Source organism: Lissotriton vulgaris, chromosome 8 (assembly GCF_964263255.1).
Source record: "Lissotriton vulgaris chromosome 8, aLisVul1.2, whole genome shotgun sequence".
Classification (NCBI taxonomy): Eukaryota; Metazoa; Chordata; class Amphibia; order Caudata; family Salamandridae; genus Lissotriton; species Lissotriton vulgaris.
Window position 1 is genome coordinate 1,433,722,868 of NC_141696.1, and position 27,527 is coordinate 1,433,750,394.

The following is a 27,527-nucleotide window of genomic DNA, read 5'->3' on the forward strand; positions in this document are numbered from 1 at the left end:
GAGGTCCTGTCTGGTCTCTTTTCAAAGCCTCTAAAGATGCTGCCTGATTTCTTATTGATTTGCTGCATATTCTGGACTTAGACTATTTTTCCAGATTTTGCGCATGCTGCTATTTCCCTAATATGATTCATTATGTGTTTTGAGACTATGTATACTTTCGCCTTCTATATTACTTTTTAATATATGAATAAACCCTCATGGTTTCTAACTTACTCACCCCTCAAGACTTGTGAATTGAATGCTATTTAAAATGATGCTTAAGCATCAGATCTTTACACACATGCGAAGTTTGATTTCCTCCATTTCTGTATTAGTTTATAAACTACAAAATCAATGTTTCTAAAAGAAAAACTTAACCCTAATTAAAAAGGGTGACAAACATTTAATAAGTAAAAGGTCCTTTTACAGGTGAACATCAGAGTATTCATTTAAAAAGAAAATCCATTAGTGAAAAGATGCATTGAGAGTTTAGCTAAAGGTTGCGTCTTACAAATTTGCAAATAAATAAATGCATAAATAGAACACAAAAAAATACGTGTAAGGAGGGGTTGCCCTATGCAGCACTCACCTTCATTCAACATAATACTGCGGAAAGTCTCCTTGAAGCCATTCTGTGCTCTGCATGCAATTGTGGCGTTTGCCAGACTTTGGGAGACATTCAGTAGGACCCAGCTGCTCACTGACACAGTCCCATTGCTGTTCTGTACTTTACTGCTGCCATTTTGAAGCACCTGTTGCTGACCAATCCACCAGAGTACAGGAGCTGGCCAGCTAGTTGCAGAGCATGTAGCATTAAGTGCATCGCTTGAACGAACATGATGGTTGGACATCCAGAGTGGACCTATGAATGAAGATGGTCAAAATGAAAACAATCAATCTTTAGTATGGTCATCAGTTATATCTGCAAACATGAAGGATTTAAAGGTTAGTCTCTGCATACATATCAGGTTTACGATTGAAGAAGACCCCCATTAGTTCCTGTGCATAATGTAAGGCGTTGGTTGCCGGTGGGCCCCATCAACACTATTTTGGCAACCTGCACTTATCTCTCCTCATCAAAATTTGATCGAAAGCAAGATAAAAAGCACAAAAAGAAGGAAGAAAGACGAAGAGAAAAGCATAACAGCTGAAGGTAGGAAAGAAATTGAACCTGAAAGAGTGAGATAAAGGGGCAGGGAATGTCTGGTTGTTGATTAAAGGCATGAGGTAGAATCAAGACAACACAGCCTTTTTATTCTGCGACACGGATATTTGTAGCGCTGGCTATGGCCTTCTAACTAATATTTGGGCACTGGCACTTATTATTTTACAATAAAGAGCTGAGTAGGCAGCTAATTCCACATTGTAACCAGAAGTACATGCCTTGGGTAGCATCCAGTGATAAATGCACTTCATGGCTATGGAATGGTCAAAGCTTACATCTGCATGAACTATAACTGGACTTGACCACGATTAGAGATAGATTGACAGTGGGAGATTCAGTGTGCAAGATACACTTGACGGCTCAGATCACGTCACTTAACTGACGAAAGCACAAAAACAGCTAAAATGCACTTTGCACAGCTGTATCTGTAGCAGTTATCCCTCTAGAGGCTTGTACTGAAGAGAGGCCTCCATCTTCCACAGTTTACACAGGACATCAAGGACAGCTAACAGTGACTGGTCAAGATGTCAGGAAGGTGTGTAAGGTACATTTTATCACTGCCAAATAAAGGGGTTGGTTAATTTTGTCAAAACGCCTTGCAGGCATTAAGAGTAATTTGAGACACCATCAATGCTGAGCTACAAGAAGAGACAAAATGAAAATGCAGGAGTTTACTAAGTCTAGGTTACCTCTAGGGGAACAGAGTTGAAGCTGAACTAATTAGGAGGCATCAGCCTCCATATCTATTGCCAGGATTCTCAGCAGTTTTTGCGCATAGAAATAATTTCTGGAATAACAGAACCTTTTTAGAAGATACATTTTTGAGTTGAGGGAACAAATGCTGGAGTTTTTTAGAAAACACATAAAAACTGTGATGAATGTTTCTACGTGTGGGCTATGAATAAGGACAGTCCTGCAATGTGGGGGATGTGACTACTGGTGGTCAGGCCCCACCCACCAGAGTAAACTTCGCAGTGGCGTAATGAGAGGAATGGCGGCAGTGCGTGGAACGCCAAAATGAGACTCTCCCGAAGCGTCGATGGTGGAGAGAAATCGTGCATAGATGGATGCAGCGTTTGAAGGCGGAAACACAGAGGAGAGGTAGCGCGAGGCAGCGAGGCATCGAGAAAGGTACTAGGTCATCGAGGCAGCAAGACCCCGTGGGAGAAGGCATACAAATTAAGAATTGAGGCAGCGCAGCGGCGTATGCAATAACTGAGCGAGGAGGGGGCCGAGGAGTGATCTGCCTCCGCTCGGCTGTCCGGATTAACACAAGCTCTTGAGGCAGCAATACTCGGTTTCAGCCCTGGGATGTCCAACACCCGACAAGTGTTTTAAACTAAGGCATAACCTGAATACTCAGCTGTAAGGATCTGCAGCCGAACAAGAGCAGAGGGAGTATCAGAAGGTGGCTGCCCCGGGTAAGAGAGCCTTTGGAGCTGTTTGTGACGTGGGAGTGGAGCTGAAAGGGTGTGAGCAGGATAAGGAGTGTCGAGACTGTATTGAGAAAGTTAGTAGAGGGAGTTTGCATGTCATCTAGTAAATCACCTGGCACGTCATAAGTCTTCTGCAGAACTGGGGTGGAGAACTCTATAAATTGACACTAAAAAGTGGTGATCTCTGCCAAGCCTTACCTGCGTCTGCTAATTCCACCGGAGCTCCCCTGCCTTTGGGGGTCGTGACGGGGACGAGAGGACGCGCTGTGCTGCCCTCCCTGGTCTCCCCTGCCGCCGCTGCCTTTCACAACCTGTGCGCGGCCGCTGAGGGGGGGGACCACATCTCCCAGGGCTCCCTGCTGACTCCGCCCACGTAGTGATTCCGCGCCAGGTGGCGCACAAAAAGGATGCTGGAGTTCCCGCGGGAGGACCCGGCTGAGCCCGTCCGAGACTGCAGAGGCTGGGCTGGGCCATACCCCTTGGTTCTATTTCAAATCCGGTCCTAAGGCATATGTTTGAAGACTGTTGAGCGGTACCCTGTGGTTAAGGTCTAACTGACCTTGTAGTCTTTTAGATATACGGACTATATGAACTCTTAAAAGACATTGTTAACTATTTTAGACTAACGCTAGCTCTCTTCCTGTGGTTACGTGATCATAAGGTCAGACTGAGTTATCCGTAAAAAGTACAAATATGTCTAAACAGAAAGGGAACAAAAATCTAATTGATCACTCTGGCACCACAATAGATACCTACCTTGTTAAAGCAGTAAACGTGCAAAATGATAAAATAGTCCAAGTATAGCGGCGACTTTCACTGGGTGTAGGTAGTTTGCCTGGGATACCCCCTTCTACCCTGACAAAACCCCAAGGAGATGGCATAGAGCCTACCACTCGAGATCCCCCTTCCCCTGAGATTATAGAATATATACCAGAAACACAGGGTGACACATATAGTTTCGCCAACAGTAATTCCCCAGCACCCCGGGCTACAAGGACATGTAGAAAGAGATCAACTAAGCGGGGCACAAATAATACAGGTAAGGGACCCAAAACCACCTCTATGCCCAGTACAGTCGAACTAGCAGGTAACAATGGCAAAGGGATCTTGAATGATATACAACTTGATCAAATATTACGTACACTGGTTACCAAAATGTAAAGCATATTTCGACCACTCAACGATAAAATTGATAACTTGAGCAGAGAGGTTATCAGACTGGGTGGTGAAATATCTATTCAAAATGGACTAATAAAAGCATGTCAGGAATCTAAGTGGGTTGGCTTTAACATAGCCAGTAATGAAAATACGGAAATACTTTCGCCAGTGGCTGTAGGACGAAGTAAGGGGGGTAATGTAACCTTAGCGGCTCAAAGTAAGCAACCAGTCAGTAGCAATAAGAAATTTAGGAGTACAGAATCCGGGAGGGAAACTATCAACCCCGAACCAAAACGTAGTAAGACTATCAACCTACCGCCTGACTGTGCGCCTTATGCGGTAGTCTTAACTAATGTTCCCCCGCATAACCAAACCCAGGTTGAAACCCATTATTCTCTTAAAAATAAATCAGTATACTGGTTGAATCGTCATTGTGGGTTCCCTGTGAACTATTCAGACCAGATCCTCACAACGAGAAGGGTTAACTGGATAGGAAACTCAAATAAAAATATATGGGGTGATTGCATTATCATCAATTTTAAAACCCCCCACCTCACTACTACCTCTTTAATGAGAGCGACGTCATTACCTTATACCCAGCAAAGTATCAACTTACGCCCACTTGGTTACTTCTATAGCCATTTAACAGCCCAACCTACTGATATAACAAACAGAGGTACATTCATAAACAGTACGCCCCAGAAAATTTTCCCTGTTCCTGGAGTACCTGTATCAACCCAGTTTGATGCATTGAGTGGACTGGATACCAATGATTGACAGGATATTAGCTGCCGTGTAACTCAAGTGGCGGTCTCTCCCAGGCCCGAATCTGGTGCCACGGGGAGGGGGGGCGGGGAGGGTTGGGGGGTGGGGGGAGGAGTTTAAGTTGACCAAGGATTTATAGTGGCAGATAACAGAGGTAGAAACTGATGAAAGTGGGGGATATTTCAAGACTTCATCTTTTTCAAGATCAGGCTGTTATTGATACCAATGGGATATCAATTGTCAGCTGGAATATAGCTGGGTTGGCTTCTAAAGGGGGAACATTGGGGTGGTTGGATTTTATTAAAGCACATGATATTCTGTGTTTCCAAGAAACCTGGTGTACAATAAAAATTAGTTATGACGGTTTTGCCTCTTATAACTTAGAAGCGCAGAGTTTGTCGCATGGTAGAGCAAAGGGTGGCTTGCTGATTTTAGTCTCTTTAAATTTAACACTGACTGTGGTTAGACATCTGAATGTTGGGACTCATTCATAGATTCTTTGGTTACATGAGAAAGAAGGCCATGATCTCCTTTTAATCAATAACGATAACACGCGGCAAAGTTATTGATGAACTAGAAAATGTTATTGAGAAGCTGCTAGCAGAGAAGAATATTATTTTTGATTTTATATGGGTGGGTGATTTTAATATCCCTATCTGTTCTATGTCAACATCCCGGGTGTGTGGGGTTCAAAGTAACTCGGGTGACGATGCCCCCCACTTCCCGCACAGTATATATGGTGAGTCGATAAATACAATTATGTCAACTTATGACCTAGAGCTTATGCAGTCTGCCAAAGATGAATGCGGCCAAATGATTCCCACCTATACTGGTAGGAATACCAATTCCTCTATTGATCATGTCATGGTCTCTTCAAATACTGTGCCACTCTGTATGACTCCGAGGATTGAAGAGTCTACATTAAGTGACCATAACTGTATCATATTAAGTACTGACATTTGGGAATGTAGGGCTATGCGGATCTCAAGAACTATAGATTACATCGAGCCACATAGACCGAGGGGTATTAGACAGACGGAAAGGGGAGAAATCTGACATAGTTATGAGAACGATTATATCAGAATCCGTGGAGGAAATAAATGACATCCTGGCCATAGAAAGCGACTCAGAATCTATTTTAGGGAATTTTATTAGTACTAATAAATTCATGGATACCATTTTCACTGGGTCTGGTAAAGGGAAAACCGCCCCTAAAAAGGGATGGTTTGATCATGCCTGCATAACCTTACTATCCTAATTAAAGCAGGCCTTAGTCTCTAGACCCAGGGATCAGAAGGTTATACAACTGAGACATGAATATAAATTAGCCCTCATTAAAAGGAAAGGGGAGCTGCAACAAGAAGCATGAGACAATTTAGCACAGGCAGCTGAGACTTCTAACCGATGCCTGTTCTGGGCAACAGTTAATTCTCCCTTCCTTAGGGATGATAAGACTCCACAACTTACGTCCCATGTTAACAGTGAGGCTTGGGTAACTCACTTTTCGGCTATTTTTAAAGCCACTGGCCCATATAATGTAAACTCTAGGCCATGGCCTATTGTCCCACTTAATTTCACCTTAGCCGAGGTAGAACAGGGAATCACGGCCAGTAAGGGGGGAAAAGCTCAGGGGCCCGATGGGGTCCCTATTGATGTTTATAAGGCTCTCCCACTGTTATGGGGGCCCGTACTTACTATTGTTTTTAATGCAGCAGTAAATAATATGATCCCATCATCATGGGGGGAATCCATTATCATTCCGATCCATAAAAAGGGGGATAAGTCAAACGCAAAGAATTATCGCCTTATCAGCCTACTTGACACTTCGGTGAAAATCATGAGCAGAGTATTGTTGGTCAGGTTGGAAGAATGGGCTGAAGATAAGTTGATTCTGGCTAGTTCCCAGTCTGGATCTGTTAATTTAGATTTTTCACAGCCTGCTGGGCAGAAAATCTGGATTTTATTAAGGACACGGAGGCTAATATTATGCAAATCTCCTTTATTACCACAGCTCAGTAGCAACAATTGAAGAATATAGAACTTCAATGAACATTCTGAGTAAGAATAAAGTCTCTTAGAAACCATCTCTCAGCCTTCTTTGTTCAAGAACTGCGAAGAAAGATCAACATGAGATAAACTTGAGGATCCAAAACTTGAAGATCCAGAACTCCATAGATAAAATCCAGGATCAGGTTATTCTGAAAGAAAAAAGGTACACATCGTAATATCATACAAGTGGGAGGGTATGAAGAAAGAGGTGGGATAATATTAGCCTCCGTGTCCTTAATAAAATCCAGATTTTCTGCCCAGCAGGCTGTGAAAAATCTAAATTTTATGGCACGACACGGAGGCCATATTATGCAAGTTTAAAGTGCATTAAGAACATTATCAATCACATTAGATATAGGTTTAAAATAACATGCTCTAAACATAGAATCATTAGACCAATCTGCAGCCCTAAGGATGTCTTGTAATCCTCCTCCTAAACAGAAGGCTTTAGAGGCTGAAGCACCTCTTAAAGAGTGAGCACCAAAAACAGAAATATCAACACCACTTTCATGCATGACATTCTTAACCCACCTGGCTAAAGTAGGGGAAGAGACTCCTTTATGAGGAGATCTATAAGAAATTATTAGTTGTGATTCATTCATTCTAAGATATTTAGTTCTTTTTTCATATTCCTTTAAGCATTTAACCACACAAAGTCTATCATTTTCAGGGAAAAAGGGATAGAAAATTGAAGAGGATAAGGTCTTCGTTCTTTTCTTAAGGAAGAAACAAACTCCTTCGGGTTGAAAGGCTCTAGTAGAAATGTCTAAAGCCTTAACGTCAGAAGTTCTACGAAAAGACACCAGACACAATAAGACAGTAATTTTAAAAGAGATGCGTTTAAGCGATAGAGAAGAGTTATCTCCCCATGACGCTAAAGTCCTAAGAACAAGCGTGACGTCCCACAGGGTGGAATATTTAGGGCCAGGAGGGTTTAAAACCCTCATGCTTCTCATTATCTTTTTAGTAAGAAGATTTTGTCCAACTGATGTTTCGTTAATTAAAGAGTGACCGGCTGAAATTGCGGATCTATAAACGTTAACAGTTCTGTAAGAAAGACCTGAAGTAAAGAGATCTGAAAGGAAGTTGATAACATTGACTAGATCAGTTGAAACGGGATCGTAACGTCGTTGAAGGCACCAGCGAACCCATTTGTTCCATGCCAGTCATTAAGCTTTTCTTGTTCCGGGTGCCCAAGACTCTGAAATGAGTCTGAAAGCATTTGACGAAAGTCCAGGGACATTCCACTGTCTCCTGAAATCTTCCATGCCGTCAGAATTAGAAGGCCCTGCTCTATCAGGGGATGTGTATGACCTTCTGGATCTAGAAGGATTTCCGCGAAGGGAGGAATTAAAATTGGGAAATCTATGCTCATTTCCAGGATGATGGGAAACCATGCTTGGGATCTCCAGAGAGGGGCTATCACTACCATGCTCTGACTGTAACGTCGAGCATGGAGAAGGAGACGAGGGAGCATTGAAAAAGGGGGGAAGGCATAAGGTGCTAGGTTTGTCCAATCTTGTAGGAAGGCATCTACTTTCATGGCTTGAGGGTCCGGCCTCCAACTGAAGAATTGTTTCAGTTGGGTGTTTATACGGTCTGCAAATAGATCTGTTTTGAAAGGACCCCACTTCGATTGAATGGACAGAAATACATCTCTGTTCAATTTCCAGTTGCTGGAATCCTTGAAATTCCTGGAACACCAATCTGCAACTTCGTTTTTCAGTCCGGGAATGTGTTCCGCTACAACTGAAATACCTTTGTTCAAACAGTAGTTCCATAGGCCTTTCGCCAAGTCTGTCAGGTCTTTGGAGTGAGGGCCGCCCAGTTTGCTGACATAGCGAACTGCAGACACGTTGTCCATTCGTAAAGTTACGCAGCATTTCATTGAGTCTTGAGTAAAACAGCGAATTGCAAACGAGCCTGCTAGTAACTCTAAGCAATTGATATGCAATTCTTTTTCTTGTTGGGTCCAGCGACCCCCAGTGGATAAGTTCCCGCATCTTGCACCCCAGCCTTCTAAACTCGCATCGGATTCTATTATTAGATCTGGCAGATCTCCGAAAATGGCTCTGCCATTCCAAGCTTCTAAATTTTTGAGCCACCAGAGTAGCTCGGTTTTGGATTCTTGATCTAGTGAAATTAGTTGGGAGTACGAGCCGTTGGCTCTCAGATGTCTCGTTTTCAGTCTCTGTAGAGCCCGATAATGGAGGGGACCTGGGAATATAGCTTGAATTGTGGAGGAAAGAAGGCCCAGGATTTTGGCTAGATATCTCAGGGGAAAGACTTTCATAAGAAGTGTTTTCCTCAGTTCTTTTCTGACTTTCCTCACTTTGTCGCTGGGGAGACGGAGTTCTGTCTTTACAGTATCTACCAAGAACCCTAGGAATTGGGTCTGTTGAGAAGGAATTATACAAGACTTTTTTAGGTTTATGATAAAACCTAGGTGTTGTAGAAGACGTATCGTGAGATCTGTATGAGAGGAGACAGTCTTTCTTGACTGTGCCATAATAAGGATATCGTCGAGGTAAATGATCATCCTGATTCCTCTTTGTCTCAACCAGGATGCGATGGGTCGGAGTACTTTGGTGAAGCACCAGGGGGAGGACGAGAGGCCGAAAGGTAGGCTGCAAAATTGATATAGGTGGCCTTGCCATGTGAATTGTAGAAACTTTTGATGAGGTTCCCAAATAGGTATCGTTAGGTAGGCGTCTTTTAGGTCGAGTCTTGTCAACCAGTCTCCTTTCCTTAACACGTCCCTTAGGAGGTGAATTCCCTCCATTTTGAAGTGTTGGTAAATCACCCATTGATTTAGTTCCTTCAGATTTATCACTGGTCTTTGCTCTTTGTTTTTCTTTTCGACCAGAAATATATTGCTGAGGAATCCTGGGGAAAAGGATTCGACTATTGCGCCTTTTTTTAGGAGTTCTTGGACTTCTTGAGAGACTAACATTTTGTCTTTGCCCGAGAACGTTATTTCTCTTGGGGCTTTTCTTTGAAAAGGAGTAGCTATAAAGTCTATTTTGTAGCCCTTTACTGTATTGAGTACCCACGGGTCTTTTGTCACCAATTTCCAGTTTCCAGCAAATTGGAGTAGTCTCCCTCCCACCTTTGGAGGGGTATCTGAAGGGTCTGGTAAGGTTCTTACCTGTAGAAAAGGAGCGTTGTCTCCTCTCGCCTCTGAAGTTTCTTCCACGGGGTCTTTGTCTTTGGGGATAAAATTGTCCAAAGTTGTTCGAGTTGTTAAAATTGAATCTGCCACCACCACGGGACATGAAGGGTCTTGAATTTGAGTTTCCTCGGCCGGGAAAACGACCCCGCATTCTCCCGGCCCGAGTAAAAACACGATCTTGGAATACTCTCTTTATATCTTTTTGGGATTTTTGAATGGAGTTAAAGGCTCCTACGTATCTAGCCATATCTCTGATGAATTCCTCTCCAAAGAGGAAACCTTGGGTAGTTTGACCGCCATCGTTCTTAGCTAGTTCGATTAATTTAGGGTCGATTTTGAAGAGAACTCCCTTTTTTCTCTCAATAGATAAGGCGGTATTGGCATTTCCAATTAAACATATAGCCCTTTGGACCCATTCCCTCAGTTCTTTAGGGTCGACCTGTCGGTCTTCGAGATAGGCTGTTTCTGCCATCTCGAAAATTTTTGTTATAGGACCAATAGAGTCTAGTAGGCGATCCTGGCAAGATCTAAGGCCCTTATCTAGCCCTTTTCTAGGGTCTCGAGAGGTTTTTGAGATAAAAGCCACCACTTTGGGGTCAAGTTCGGGGGTTGTGGTTATCTTATTAGGTAGGGAGGGTCTAGGGCATTCAGATCGAAGTCTTGCCCTGACTTCTTGTGGAATCTCCCTGCGAAGCCAGAAAGTTAAGTAGTCAGCGACGTGTTGGGAGGGGGTCCACTCGGGGGACAAGGGGTGTTTAATTAGGAGTGGGTCGAACATAGGGTCTCCAAAGGGGTCTAGTAGGGCTATGTTTTTCTCTGGGACCTTAGGTGTCCCTTCTGAGCTCCCTGTTCCTCTTTTTTGGTATTCATCTTCATCGGTGTCGAATTCGGATGAATAGGACAGGTCTATTTCAGGTTCTGAGGTATCATCGATATCCATAGTAGTAGGGGGCTCTGGGCCTTCATTTTGCCCATATGGGGTGCCCGAGGCACCATTTTTGTCACCACCCCGAGGGCGTGAAGGGGCGGAGGTTGTTTTATGTTTCTTTGGATCTTTGTGGTCTATACCTCCTAATGCCCTTTTTTTGGGAGCCTTACCTTTTGCTCCGGATTGAGTACCACTGGTAGATGGGAGGGGGGAGTGTAAGGCCTCAAGCCTTTTATTAATGTTATCGTCGATTGAGTCAAGGACCTTTTCAAAGGCCTTGTTAACCAGTTTTTCTAGGTGACTCTCGATATTAGGGATAGGTTTTGACATGTTTAGTTGAGAAAAAAGGGGTTAAATATTAGTTATAGTAGTTATGGTCGAATAAGGGTTAATTATTAGGCAGATCGGTGAAGGAATCTCTCGTAGTTGAAGCGCTGTGAAAAAACGTTGTTGATTTGTGAAAAGGCACGTTATGTGTGTCGGTAAACTGTCATTGTATCGACATTAAAGTAAACCATCGTTTTAAGATGGAGGTTTAATGTAAAAGAATAGGACTTGCCCAAGGTCCTAAAATGGCCGCCACGCACGTTTTACGCGTGCGTCTGCCGTTTCTAGTTGTATTCCTCTAATCCGGCCCCTCTCGAGTAACGTTAACGAGGGGGCCGGAGAAGTCCGTGAAAAGGTGCAGAGCGGCTTGCGAGCGGAAGCGGAGAGGTGTCTACGCTTGGAGAGGGCGTTGGGGAAAATCACGGAGGTAAGCCCATGTAGTCAGGATACGATTCATGGGCGGCGCGCGCGTGTGTATTTAAAGGACAACAGAGCTTGTGAGGCGGTAAAAGGGATGAAACCGGTCCGAAATAGAACCGGAGGGGGACATAGTGAATAAAATGAAGAAGGTACAAGTTACCAGATAAGCGTAGTATTAATATGTAAGCATATTAAAAGTTAATGTTATACAACGAAATAAAAGCAAGGTATATAAGAGAAACAATAGAAAAAGACATGTAGTAAACATCTACAATGATATTACCAGTAAAGGTACAATTATTAGTTAAAATCTAGTTAAAATCACCAAGTAAGTGAGAGGTTATAGTAAGAGCTACTTATCTTTCTGAGCAGCAGCAACAAAGAAGGCTGAGAGATGGTTTCTAAGAGACTTTATTCTTACTCAGAATGTTCATTGAAGTTCTATATTCTTCAATTGTTGCTACTGAGCTGTGGTAATAAAGGAGATTTGCATAATATGGCCTCCGTGTCGTGCCATAAAATCTGCAAATACACCCAGGCCAAACCTGGCTCCCTCTATCTCTGCTTCGCAGATTTTATTAGTGCTTTCGATCTGGTGGGCCATCCCACCCTATGGACAGCATTATTAGAACTTGGAGCACCAGAGGAAATAATTTTCTTTTTAGCTCGACTGTGTGAAAAATTAGAAACTTGTGTCCACTACGGGGTGAGCTGGGAGTGTACTCCTAATTTTAATGTAAAGTGTGGAATAAGACAAGGCTGCGTCCTCGCCCCCCTGATTTTTAGGTCTCGTAGAGAGAGCTTTTGCCGTCCATCCACAAAGCTGACTTTTTACGATCTGGATTTTGAAGAGTGCATGTGCTCTCGTGCACGAGCTTGCCCGAGCCTTCTGCCTGCCTCCTGCCTTGAAGGCAATCTGCTTCTCCGCCCCCCCCCTGGCAGCCAAACGCTCTTCAAAGGGTTTGCTCCACGCCCCCCGCCTGCACCACTCTCCATACTTCTCCTCCACCTTCCCACGGCCGTCCTTTCTGCCCGCCTCGCACACATCAAGCGTCCAGATCACAGCCTGTCCAGCCTGTGCCTTCTCTCCCTACCCTTAACCCTGCCCCCACCACCTCTCGATATTGCTGCTTGTTTTTCGTGCGTTCTTTCTATGTTGTTTTATCTCTGTCTTTGCCGACCTTTTTTCCATCTTTTATTCTTTCTTCTCATCCACCCTCCTCTCTTTTCACTGTTTCCTGCATTGTCCGCCCATATTTGCTCCTATTACCCGTTCTCTACTTCTGTTCTTTTTCTTGTCCGCTCTCTCCATATACAGAATTCATTATTCTCGTATTGTCTCGGTTGTTCCTTCTGCAGTCTTTCCTTATCTCAACCCATCTTTCGTTGCTTTAAAGTTCCTCCCCGTTTCATGCTCCGTCTGCTCCAAAGTATAGCGCCGCGAGGGGAAGCAGTGTGCTCTATTTCAGAGTTTACAGTACACTCACTCTTTCCCTCTTTCCCTAGCTCCCTCAACCCTCCTCAACTCCCCGGACCCCAGCCCCCCCGCTCTGCTGTAATTACTGCTCTGATGAGCTCCGTGCCCCTCCAGAACACACAGCGAGAGCCGCCTCCGGCTCTCGTTAACACCTCTCGGTGAGACAGACAGGAGCCGAGGCTGCAGCACAGACTCAAGGGCAGGGACAGGGGAGAGTGCACGCGGCTGGAGTCAGACGAGCTGCACCACCCCACAGCGTCCAGATCACAGCCTGTCCAGCCTGTGCCTTCTCTCCCTACCCTTAACCCTGCCCCCACCACCTCTCGATATTGCTGCTTGTTTTTCATGCGTTCTTTCTATGTTCTGTTTTATCTCGGTCTTTGCCGACCTTTTTTCCTCTCCTCCATCTTTTATTCCTTTCTTCTCATCCACCCTCCTCTCTTTTCACTGTTTCCTGCATTGTCCGCCCATATTTGCTCCTGTTACCCGTTCTCTACTTCTGTTCTTTTTCTTGTCCGCTCTCTCCATATACAGAATTCATTATTCTCTTATTGTCTTGGTTGTTCCTTCTGCAGTCTTTCCTTATCTCAACCCATATTTCGTTGCTTAAAAGTTCCTCCTCGTTTCATGCTCCGTCTGCTCCGAAGTATAGCGCCGCGAGGGGAAGCAGTGTGCTCTATTTCAGTGTATACAATACACTTACTCTTTCCCTGGCTCCCTAACCCCTCCTCAACTCACCGGACCCCCCTCCCTCTCTTCAGACCCCCCCCCTCCGCTCTGCTGTAATTACTGCTCTGATGAGCTCCGTGCCCCTCCAGAACACACAACGAGGGCCGCCTCCGGCTCTCGTTAACACCCCTCGGTGAGACAGACAGGAGCCGAGGCTGCAGCACAGACTCAAGGGCAGGGACAGGGGAGAGTGCACGCAGCTGGAGTCAGACGAGCTGCACCACCCCACAGCGGGGGAGCTCCTGTATCAGCATCCACAGACCGCCCAGCCATCACCATCCACAGACCGCCCAGCCATCACCATTCACAGAACTCCCAGCAATCACCATCCACAGACCCTCCCAGCCATCACCATCCACAGACCTCCCAGCCATCACCATCCACAGACATCCCAGCCATCACCATCCACAGACCTCCCAGCCATCACCATCCACAGACCTCCCAGCAATCACCATCCACAGACCTCCCAGCAATCACCATCCACAGACCGCCCCAGCCATCACCATCCACAGACCTCCCATCAATCACCACCCACAGACCCTCCCAGCTATCACCATCCACAGACCACCCAGCCATCACCATCCACTGACCCTCCCATCTATCACCATCCACAGACCGCCCAGCCATCACCATCCACAGACCTCCCATCAATCACCATCCACAGACCCTCCCAGCTATCACCATCCACGGACCACCCAGCCATCACTATCCACAGACCCTCCCAGCTATCACCATCCACAGACCACCCAGCCATCACCATCCACAGACCACCCAGCCATCACCATCCACAGACCTCCCAGCCATCACCAACCACAGACACTCCCAGCCATCACCATCCACAGACACTCCCAGCCATCACCATCCACAGACACTCCCAGCCATCACCATCCACAGACCTCCCAGCAATCACCATCCACAGACCGCCCCAGCCATCACCATACACAGACTGCCCCAGCCATCACCATCCACAGACCCTCCCAGCCAGGTCTGCTGCACCGCCATCCACAGACCTCTAGACCACCAGCCCCTACAATACCATCCACAGACCCACTCACATCCAGGAAGACTGGGCCACCATCCACATGCCCCCCCTTTATTTAGTGGCCCTGGGGAATGGGGCCCCACGGCCTAAGAAGTCTCAGGAGGTGGGCCACCAGCCCCACCCCCTTTAATTAGGAAAACGACCCTGTGGGATTGGATCCACAGGGGATAATAAGGCTCGGGGGGAGGGCCACATGGCCCCCGTCCCCTCTAAAAACATAGGGCCCGTTCTAGCTACAGGAAGCTTCATCGGGCCTACTGGCCTCTACATTTTTGTTAGGTATCGCAGAGAGACCTATTGCCGCCCATCCACAAAGCTGACTTTAACGATCCGGATTTGTAGAAGTGCACGTGCTCGTGACCGCGCTTCTATCCCCCTACCTTGCTCTTCAAAGGCTCCCCTTACCGTGACTCGCATTTCTGCCCAGCCATCTGTTCCACAGCCTTACTCAGATTTCTCCTCACCCTTCCCAGCCAGCTTCCACCAGGCCGTGTTCCCTCCCACTTTTCCTCCGCAGTCAAACACGCAAACACGTCCATCTGTTCCACACCCTTACTCGGATTTCTCCTCCCCGTCCCCAGCCAGCTTTCCCCAGGCCGTGTTCCCTCCCACTTTTCCTCCGCAGTCAAACATGCAAACACGTCTCGGCAAGGACACTCACCATCATGTGATTCTTGGCAAATCACGCAATCTCTGCCTTTCACTCACGGAAACACGCACACAAAACTCAAACAGCCCACATACTCTCTCCCACCCCCCCCACACTCCCAGTCTCTCTTCCATTCACGCACGGCAACATGCACACCATAGCTTCTCTTTCATTCATCTGCACGTTCTCCCCCCCACCCCTCCCAGATTCTCTCTCATTCACGCACGGCAACACGCCCACCATAGCTTCTCTCTCATTCATCTGCTCAAACACGCAAACACGTCTCGGCAGGGACACTCCCCATCCTGTGATTCTTGGTAATCACGCAATCTCCCTGTGCCTAGAAATGAATGTGTCCCTCTGTAATACAACTGCCTGGTGCTTATGAAAAGTGCTCCGATATATTCGGGTCGAGCTCTTCCTGCCTTTCACTCGTGGAAACACGCACACCAAACTCAAACAGCCCACACTCTCTCTCCCACCCCCCCACCCACACTCCCAGTCTCTCTTCCATTCACGCACGGCAACACGCACACCATAGCTTCTCTCTCATTCATCTACAGGTTCTCCCCCCCCCCAGACTCTCAACGCCACCGCACCACTCAATGCCACAGCACCACTCAACGCCACAGCACCACTCAACGCCACAGCACCACTCAACGCCACAGCATCACTCCGCAACACTGAAGCCACATCATCACTCAGCACCACTAAAGGCCACAGCATCACCCAACACCACTAAAAACCACAGCATCACTCAGCAACACAGAAGGCCACAGCATCACTGAAAGCCACAGCATCACTCTTTGCAACCAATCAACAACAACTGGTTCTAAGATGTTCTCTCAATGTTTTAAGCTTTATTAGAAATGTTACAAAATAATGGTAATATTTCACTTATGTTCTTGGATTTTCCTCACAGTTAAATACACTGAACATAAAACTTCCCATAAGTTATTTACAAAACTTTAAGCTATTGCCACTATACATTACAATAACTTTTATTTAAGCATTAATTATTAATAAAAATAAAAGCCATTGTTATTTATAATATTGATACTTCAAAGTCATGTAAATACAAAACATATTGCATTAGAATGCTATAGGTGTCACGTTTGCAAAAGTTAAAAATATTGGCATTGTAAATACCAAAGCTAATAATTTCGCTACTTTCAATACAGACATAAATAAAATATTTGTCATTTGCAATACCAATACCTCAAACTTTCCTAATCCGAGACCTATTGCATTGCAAATGCTTGTTACTCTTTTTATTAACGCAGTGGATTCAATTTAAAAAACAGTCAGAGCGGATGCGCCCCAGGGTTAGATGTCCCTGTACTGCTTTATGCAGACAATGCTGTGTTATTGTCTAGGACTCCTATCGGCCTCCAGTGTCTGATGGATCGGTTTTCTGTTTGTATTAAGGATAAGAAATGTTTAAAATAATAAGAACAAAACCCATACGATGATCTGTGGGGTAAGGCCGAAAAAAACCTATGCATTTTTTATAGATGGAGTGAAAGTGCAACAAGTGGAAAAATTCTGTTATTTAGGTGTCACCTTTTCGAGGGATAGAAGCTGGTCACAGGAATTTATAAATGTACAGGCGAAGATGGCCAAAAGCGCTTATGGTGTATTTAGATTCGCCTCAAACGAATTGGTGATATGATGCAGATCTATCGGGCAAGGTGAGTCTCGATTGCATTATATGGGGCAGGAGTCTGGGGATACCTTAATGTAGGCTGTTTACTAAAGGAGGAAAATACTTTCTTCAAAAAGCTCCTTTGCCTACCCACCTCTGCCCAACCGATTTAATCCACAGAGAAGTTGGGGACGATCATATATCAGATCTAATATCTTTACGGCCCTTAATGATCTGGCGTTCCATCTGGCTAAAGGAAGAAACAGCTTTTAACCAACTTGTAATTAACGACTGTCTTGACCTGGATAATTATTCAAGGATTTCTTGGTTAAAGTATATTGTAGATAATTTTCAGGTAATCTATGGACTTAACATAATGGCCGATCCCTGTGCCGCAGGAGATATCCCAAAGATCGAGATGAAAAGTAAATTTCTGTTGTGTAGATCACAAAGGCGTTCAATTACCAATGGTCATTTGTCCACACTCAAGTTCTATAATAAATATATATAGTGTGAAGGTTTCCAGCCATACTGGAGTCAGGTGACCAGACCAACCCATAGATTTGTCCTCACTAGACTTAGGCTCGGACTGGTCCATCACCTGGTGGCTTTCCCGCATCTCAAAAAGCACCCGGTTTGGCCTTGCATGTGTGATGGACAATCCAAACAAGGCACATTGCAATTTTTGCTTATTTGCACCCTCTATATGAATTTTTGGTTGGCCTATCTAAAACCAATGTTTAAAAAATATGGTATCTATGATGTTAACGAAGCTATGAAGCTGATTTTTATTATGAATACCCCATATAATTGCTTTTTTTTGCTACTTTTTATGTAAATCTATTTATGCTAGGAAAAGCATGATGTTTTAATTACTTGTATTTCTAGTTAAACTCTGCATTTTGTTGTCTAAATATGTATGATTTATGTGCTTTTATGGTCATTTGTATTATATGTACCGAATAAAGCCTTATGAAATTGAATAAGGACAGTTCTGCAAGTGACTGCAAACATGTCTTACCCCTGGAACTTGTTTTTTAATTAGGTCCTTAGTATAACTAAATAGAAGAGGGCAGGTAGGGGCGCCATTAGACCTGACCTCCGGGAGGTGGGGCGATCAGGTCCATTACGGAGGCAGGGTTAACACTTCAAAAAATGCAGTGGAGCTTTTCTTGGAACCAATACACAATAGATAAATTGTGCTTAATAAATATATTGGTCAAACCCAATACGATTATAACAAACCTGTTTTAGTGGATTTGATAATGTTTATAGGCTGACACAGATCTTTAATAAAATCAAGTTAGCTTCTGTGTGTGCAGGGGGCTGTTTGAAGGCCGGGTTTGAGGGAAAGGGTTAAGGAAGAAGTGAAGAATGTTGGCTGGCAGGGGGGGCATGCCAGTCAAAATGGAAGATTACACTCTTTTTCATCATATGGACTAGCCAGGTTTCAAGCGTGTAACCTGTAGATCACATCCATGCCAATGGTGAGCGTTTACCTCACTAAGCCATCTTGATGGCCTAGCAAAAGTAGTAAATGTGTGCCATGGATGGCAATGAATGGTAGCAGCAGATATCAATGCTTTGACCGTTGCCATACAAGTGCAAAATGCACAGACCTCAAAGAAGCCTAAACAGATGGAATACTTCCATCCTACTTGATAAAAACAGCCATGTACCTTCACCTGCAGTTAGTCCTGATGAAAGAGACAGACCCTCAGTAGGCTCCGCTTGACAACGCAGAAATATACGGATTAAGAAGGAAGGTTGAGAATAGTCATTTTAAGTCTGTGAATGAGGGTGGGACCTACCCAATAAATCATAATTTTTCTGGAATGCATACTAAACTCCTCATACTATAAATCAACACTAATTATAAGGCTGTCTTTATACAAGGTTTTAGGTATCACAAATACAGGGCAGTAGTTAATTTGAACCAGTGTTTTCGGTGCTTGGCACCGGCACTTAATTGTTCTCAGATGAATGCAACAGTCAATTTTTAATTCAATATACATTAAAAATTACTGTTGCCCAAGCCATTCTTATAGCTTTGGGCCTGGAATATTCTTAATTGTCACACTTGTAGGATTGTGATGGTTAGTATTCGTGTTGTTACTATCACTGGCAGCATGGCAGGGTGCAAGCTGCAGTGGCTTCCTGACGAGAGCCCTTATACTTATTTATTAACAAATGAAGCACTGAAGATCACTACCAAATAAAATACCTAAGCAAAGTGGGTTTCTTACTAGTGATGGAGGTGCCCAGTGACACAGACCAGGAAACAGACAGAACAGCTGGGCTAGGTTGGCAGAGCTTATGAGCAGAATTAGAAATGCAAGAAGAGAAAAGACACACAGGTACACCAAAGCACAATTTATAATTTACTTGCATTGTAATGCAACCTTCCTCTCCTTCCATCCTTCTCAGACAGAACTCTCCATTCCCATTACAACAAGGATACATGAAGCCATCTACATATGCAACAAAATAAAGTGCTGGTTCCTTGTTATGTAAACTGCCTGACACAATAGACGCTTCATACTTTGCTAGTAGACTTTTTAATACCTATTCTGAATGGTCAAAAAAATCACTTTTGGAAGGGCTTCATTAGAAGGTCACTGGAGCTTCACTCAGTAGCTCTGCCTTCTGAAAATACCAATACCAGGGCATTAGAACTCTGGGGACGCAAGTTACAGAATAATACCTGGGAGCCCGGAGGTCACCTTAGAAATGAAGATTTGTCAGGGGAATTAGTAATTTCAATCACAATTTCCCTTGTCATTGGTCATTTCCCTAGCATGCATCATCTGCTTCTGGAGTTACAATGGTTCTTGTAATTCCGATGACAGATGTTACTCCCATTACCAGTCACAGCAGAATAAAGACGGTCTTCACAGTAAGGACCATAGTGCCAGAGCCGTCCTATGACAGGTTCTTTCACTGGATGTCACTTACATTTGTGATGAGTTCAGTGCTTAATTTGAGCCGGTGGTTTCCGGTGCTCAGCATGGCACTTAATCATGAACACTGGCACTTTTAATAAGCACCAGTTAAGGAAACATTTATTTATGGTAGGCACGGGAGATGAAGTGATTTGCCTAGAATCACCGGACAAGGAGACTCAAACCTGTCTCCCCAGCTCCGAAGCCGGCAGCTCTGTCCATTGTACCAAATCATCTACCCACTTTCTTGTTTAGTAATTGGTTCTGTTTTAGGGAGCACTCACTGGAGAAATGGGCTGGTGCAAGCTGTCTCTTGACGAGAGCCCCGGCACTTATTTACTTACAAATTAACCGCTGGTACAAAGGGTTTAACCAGAGTAAATAATAGACCTATCATCAAGGTGTATCAGCTTATCTACTAACCTGCCCAACTTCTGGAAATGATCTGATGAAACAAATCTCTGAAAATCTGGAAAACCAGATGGCTCCCTCAACTCCACGGTACACGAGGTTTTTCCAAATCAAATAATTGAATTAAAATTTTATAAATACCTTTTCATATCCAATTTAAATTCAGTCCATTGAATAGGCAATCGTAAAGAAGTATTTTGAACAGAAACTATTCCTCACACACTTCCTCAGGGTCAGTATGTTTTGTAGTTCTGATGTTACATTTAGCAGGATCTCCTCTGACCTGGTTTAAATTACTCTCTCCATTCACATGGGAGTCATTAAGGCAACTGTAGTTAACACAAGACTTTGAACGTTTGGATCACTTACCATAGAGCGATAAGCAGGTGGTACCACCGATCGAGCCAGAGGGAAAGGCGTTAAAGAGACACTGGTAACAGCCCTCATCATGGGTGTTCGTTTTCCAGAAAGTGATCGCTGTCTCAGTTAGAGACAGGAGGGTGATATTCAGGTGGTCTTTATATCGTTTATCAACGTTCACTCCTGTTTTGGGGGCAAGCGTTGCCAAGTTCCTAATTTCTGCACTTGTATTTTTCTGCCAGGTGATCTGCAGAACGTCCAAGCTTTTCCGAAGGATGCATTTTAAGGTAACTTGGGTACCAATCTCAGCCACAGTTTTCTCTTCTGTTGCAACATCACCTATAAAATAAAACAAGAATGACAATCATAGAATGAAAACCTTTGCAATTAAAATTTTATGGTGGATCGTAAGATTACCAACTTTCAAGCAGTGTCACTAAATGTCACTTGGGTATGGAAAATATAAATTACAACAACGCCTGTAATAAATCAGTTATCAGAACGTTTACAGGATCTGCTCTAAGTATACTGGCGTTTAAAGAGAATGACATTATTCAATGACACGAATGTCTGCATAAAGAGATACCTCTGCAGAAATGTTTACATTAAAGCCCCAACCTCTCACACAGAACACAACTAAAGTATAATTAATCCAATGTTAATATGAGGTTTTCAAAATAAACACGGAGGATATCTTGGAAAACGGCTCACTTGCAAAGTAGAAAGAGTTCAGTCCATCAGTAGCATGTCTACGAGTCTACACCATTGAATCTATCGTTGACTGAGAGTCCCCTAATGTACTCTGAAAAGGGAATTTTTTTTTAAAGTGTGTCTTTATAAATCAATAAATGAAAGGAAGGCAAGCCAGGAAAGCACATTTTCCCAGTGTCTTGTCTTGCCCAAAACCTTCCTAAGTGCACATCCTTAGCGATTGTCTAGGTTGCATCAGTCACCACTGTGACAAATGTACTACTCGTTACCGTTAACACCACCGGAATAACGGGGGCTCACAAGCAGATGTACAGTGATAAGAATAAGGTCTGTAAGCACAAGAGGGACCACAACCTGTCTCATCATTGTTTTTTTCTCTTAGTTTGTTTTATTTGCCTTGGTGATAAACAACTCCTTTTTCTAATCTTCCTTCAAAACTCAGATTGTCAGATGTCCTAGACATAAATGTCTAAAATGACTCCTGATAAAAGCCATTCCAGTTTTCACACTTATAAGTACTTATTCTTTGGTCTGTATATACACTTAATTACGAATAAAACTATATTTTTTCCTCTAAATGTTACTGTACCCCTGACACGCTACACCATACTGACATGCTTTGGTGAAAAGAGAAAATAAAATACTTAGGGATTCTATTCTCACGCTCCATTAAACAAAATGCTACAATAAACTGGGCTTACTTAGTTTAAGAAATTATAGACAAAATTCATCAATGGTCTCCCTTACATCCAACATGGTGAAAATAAATGTAATCTATCAGGATTACTATAGCTCTTCAAATATTTTAAGTATTATCTAGGATTCCTTTACAACTGCCTTTTTTTCTTTCTTTTTTGGTTTTTACAGGAAAATAAATTCGAATCAATTCAAAAGTTATTTGGAATAATAAACCTCCACGATTTATTTATGTTAAACTAAAAATTGCTAAATTCGATGGTGGGCTTAGATTACCAGAGTTCTGCAAATACCATAAAGCTTTTATATTAAAGCATGGTTCCTAATGGTTCAGAGAACACAATTCTACTGATATACCTAAATGGCTTCAAATTGAGCAACAACTCGTTTTTCCAGTCCCTTTACCAGCCGTATCATCCATGTTCAATTCAAATTTGCTAGTTAACCTCCAACCTACTATCAAATCTTCAAAAGTAATTCTCCATGACTTTGATTCTCTATATCAGTCATCTCGTCCCACTTTCACAAATTAATTGTGGTATGACCCGTTAATTGAGCTTCACAACTACATAACATTTTGGAAAAAGTGTATAGACAGGTATTTTTTATTTAAAAGATATTTATGGTGACAATACCTTTTTACATTTCGCAGATTTACAACAAAAAAATAATTTTACAATCAACAGATGGATCCTTTTCCAAACACTATTCCACACTATTTCCACATACAGTTTGTAAATGTTATTAAAAAATCTAATCAATACAAGCGATGGTAACTTAATACTTATTAGGAATCTTTGGTATGAAGAACTTTACTAGGGCTTTTCTGTGGACACCCGGAGGAAAATCTGGTTACAATATATTTCCGTCTGGCTCCCTGTTGCTTTATAGCAAACAAATACATCTCCCTTAATCAACTGTCTATGGACTCCACTTAAGTTACGCGAATACAAACCTTTAAATACTTCATTGTGCTGGCATTTGAATATAGTTGTTGGTTTCTTAAAACAGGGTATACTTGAGTGTGCTACTATTTCTGAATTTGCGACTAGACAAGGTGCCCATTTATCCCTATTGGTTATTATAATAATACCACCTCATTTCAACTGCTTCTGAAACCTGTAAAAACTATATCCTTGCATACGTACATGTAAATATATTTTAACATTGGATACGGATTAATCTTAGATGTTTCATCGTTTCATATATATGAAATAGCTATTATTTTTTCATTGATTTGGTTTCTTTTCATATGAATATACTTATCATAGGATTATTATTTCTTTGTACAGGTACAGATGTACGACTATTTCGTATTTACATGTATTCTGGATTCATGCATCTTTCATTAATATTTTTTGTATTATCTTCATTAATTAAAATACATTTATATATATATATATATATATATATATATATATATATATATATATATATATATATATATATATATATATATATATTGAACTTTGAAATAAATCTAGCATCTACCAGTGTTTAATTCCGTTAATTTATAGTCATACCACACTCCTGATGGAATGCAGGAAGAGGCAGCATTTGTTGTCTGGGTGAAAGGTAAATGAAACCTGGTGGCAGGCAAGAGTCACAAAAGACCCGTACAAACAGGGGTAGGTTTTGCAGAGCATGATCCAGTTTGAGAAGGCATCAAGAGTGATTTCTGGCCTTCAGAAAAAGGAGATACGAGAATGAGCTGTGGCGAAGTAAGCTGAACACGAGTCACTCGGGAATTATGCATACAAACTAAGCATGCATTTCTGTTGAAGAAAGATTTTGAGCTATCTTATCAAGTTCTGGATATATCAAAGAGCTAGGTGCATGTGCACTGCTCAACCCATATATTTATACATCTATTTCACCTATGCTACACCATCATTTGTCCTTCATTTGACCTTCATTTACAGCAGGATGATTTTTACAGCAGTCACAACTTTAGAAAAAAAGAGGTCAGCACCACATAGCTCACCTCTGATGACCACGCAGGTGGATCCCTGTTTGGACCCTCCTGGAAATGTGTTAAAGATACACAGGTAGCATCCTTCATCCTCCAGACCTACTCTCTTGAAGGTGATGGCCGTCTCATTCAACTGTAGAAGGGTAACATTCAAGCGATCGCTATAGCCTTGCTTCACATTTACCCCTTCTCTGGGAGTGTAGGTCGCCACGTTTTCCTGGCCAGAACCAGTCTTCTTCTGCCATGTGATCTGCAAGATATCTGATGGAGCGAGGAGGACGCACTTCAGGGTCACCGTCCCACCTAAACTCACTGTCGTACTCTCTGCAGTTAACACGTCCCCTAAAGATGGAGAAAAAAAACAGATGAACAATCTTGCTAGAAGTAAAAATAATTCTTATTGTTTCAATTTCTGTTCGACAACTGATGGACAGCGACGGGGGGAATTAGGTAACATTTTCATAATTTCCCACCTCGATTCCCAGTCTGCCATCTGAGGGCGAGTTTATCATTTTAGATTTCATACCAAGCAAAACATTTGTCAAATCAAATTTGTTAACACAGTAGCATATTGCAAAATATCAAGGAGTGTACAAGTATATACAACCTGGAAAAGTCACACAAAACATGTCAAACCAGAAAAACAATTAGGTCTGGTGTGGCAGTGATACCTACAGAGTGGGCGCTGGCTAGAGTATTTAATCTCTCCTCATGTTATTGGCTATCTGGTGTATAATTCCACTTCCTATGAAGTGTATGCATCCCAATGCACGAGGGACTATTTTAGAACTAGTGCCCTCCATAAAGCGTAGTTTGTTTTTGTACTTTGTGTGGCACCATTGTTGCACAGCTATGGATTTCATATGTTGTGTAGTGCAAATAATGGTACAGGTGTCCAGACGGGAATACAACGGATACACAACCAATACTTTAAGATGAAACATATTTTCCAATCCACATTTTGTTTCAGCGCAGGCATGGGATTGCATTTACAACAGACTGCATGCCTCAACAACAATGCCATATATTACAGATTACAACCTTACATTAACCCCTCCCTCGGGGGTAATTCCCCCGGTGTAGGGGGGTAGGGAGGGGCGGGTGAGCGCGGCGCCGCTGTGCTCATGACAAGACCAGCTCGTCATGAGTCACGATGGAGCTGTGCTCATTACGAGCTGGTCTCGTCACGACCCCGCCCACTAATTAATTCGCCCGCACAGGCGGGGTATTAATTGTGTGTGGGCGGAGCGCAGCCGTTATGACGAGACCAGCTCGTCATGAGCACTGCTCCACCGTGACTCATGACGAGCTGGTCTCGTCATGAGCACCGAAGCGCTTAAGATTAAAAATCCAATTTGCTGGCTTGGCTAGTGTGTGTTTCTTTTAAGTGATTTACGTCCCAGGCAATACGTCTAGTAAGGAGAGGTTGAGGCATGCATCACAGACGGACAAACAGCAATATGCAAAGCAGTACTGAAACGTACCGCTACTTCACAGCCACTGCTTGCCTTCCTAGCTTGTATATATATATTTCAGTTGGAGGCTGCAGATGGAGTACAGCAGGAGTGATTTTGCTACTAGTCAAATAGAATAAACTGAAAGCTCCTCCCACCTGCAGACTTTTATAGTATTTTAGTCCAAAATGTTCTTAGTCATCAGGGAAAAGAGCTGAAAAGAACACCAACACAAGGGAAAGGGATAAGGAAGGGCAGAGTGATTGCGCAATTTGTTAGGTCGCGCCTCGTAGATGGCGAATGCACTGTCTGTTGAGATACATTGCTAGCTTACATTGGATGTATAGCCCACCCACCCCTTACCATTGGTTGGCTTAACTGTTGATGCAGCGCTACTCCGGAAATAATTTCTAAAACCATGTCACCTTTCCCTAAAGTACAAAATCATACATCTACTCGTCAGTGGGGCCCATAACACTGCAAGTTACTCACAAAACACTTCCATCCTACGTCATGGAACGGTGAAATTCAAAGGAGAGCTGCTGTATCATAACGGAATCTCTAAACTAAAACTGAATATTTATACTATTTACACCTGCAGTTTAAATGAGTTTACCATGGTTTTCATTAACAAATACATTTATTTAGATACCAACTTTAGGATCTATGGATCTGCTAGTGAAAAATTAGGCGTAGGAAAAAATAAGACCAGCTTAATTCTCAATTTATCTAATTTTTATTAAAAGCAAAGTTTGGCATGTCTAGCAATTTATTCAAAGTGACTTAAAAAGGAAAATTTAATTTCAAATAGTCATTTTCGTTTATTTTAAAGATTCAGAAATAGACATTATTATTTAGATTTCAGAACACAAATATTAAGAAAGACAGACAGTTCCCAAAATTCATTTTCTCCTAACTTCCCTAAGTAATAACCTCATCAAAAGCTCAGTTCTCATTCAAAGAAATAGAACATTTATTCAAGAAAGTCTTCCATCTCAGGAAAATCAGCATTCCAACAGCATCTCAGGAGGAAATCGAAGAGAAGTTTTTTCTTAAGTAAAGTCAGGGGTTTTTATACACTATTTCACTAACTTTATCTATCTAAAAAGTAACTGTCAGAATAAACTCAAATTCTGATTGGACAAATTTGGGGTGGACGAGCATCACCTCATCATTCTAGCATTCAATTCCGTTGTGTTAGCTAAATTTTAAAAGGACCTTTGTTTAAGAAAGTCTTTGGCCTAGTCACATCCTCAACTGGCAACTCCATGTAATTTTCTCACGTTCAGTAACTCAAACATCCATTCTTCTGGCAGTCATCAGGAATTCCAGGGCATGTTGGCCTTGAACCGCCTTCGTTCATGCACAAGCAGCTCGCATTCAACTGACTTGGGATGCGCATGGTCAGTTCATCATCTTATTCGCAGTTAATAGAGCAGCCATATTTTCACTAGGCCTCACAGGCCAGAATGGGAACTATCATAGAAACAAACGCAAAATAATGTTAATGATAGAAATATACCCATTCTGTTTACCTCCCCTTTACTAAGGTTTCCCTGTTAGTCATTACCTAGCAAACAAGCATTTAAACAAATTTATACTCACTTATCCTTTGGATTTTGTCACAAATACATGCACAAAAAGCACATTTATGCCGCTTTTGTTTATTTAGAAGCTTTGCATTATTTCACATCACGACAACAACATTAATTAGTTGGTTATATTTTTGCCAAACAAGCAGATTAGTATTCCCACGTGTATTTATGTGTGCATTCTATACTATGTTGATTAATGTTTTCCACACAATGCAATTAATTAAGATTACAGTTATGAGGAAATGAATTTACAAGGGGTATACAAAATTTAGTTTTTTCCACCTTGCTCCATCACTGTCAATCATTTGCTAGCTACCATTTGCTACTATACTGTGGGCTTTCATTCCGCTTGGCGTGTTTGTCCCTCCCCTGGAGCAAGGATACATTACTTGTCTCCTTCCACTGCTCGCTTTTCAAGTGCTACTTTTTTAATTTTTTATCAAGC

General features: G+C 42.8%; 1 protein-coding gene across 2 annotated transcripts in view; it reads right to left on the reverse strand.

Annotated features, from left to right (window-relative positions):
- The window catches only part of CD200 (CD200 molecule), a 174,706-nt gene that overhangs the window by 54,551 nt on the left and 92,628 nt on the right, over nucleotides 1–27,527 (reverse strand). For both annotated transcript variants that reach the window (XM_086935507.1, XM_086935506.1), the window contains exons 3-5: nucleotides 24,046–24,375; nucleotides 20,664–20,993; nucleotides 569–841 (exon numbers count right to left, since the gene is read on the reverse strand). In XM_086935507.1, coding sequence (XP_086791633.1) covers nucleotides 569–841; nucleotides 20,664–20,993; nucleotides 24,046–24,375 — 933 coding nt within the window. The remainder of the gene's footprint in view (nucleotides 1–568; nucleotides 842–20,663; nucleotides 20,994–24,045; nucleotides 24,376–27,527) is intronic.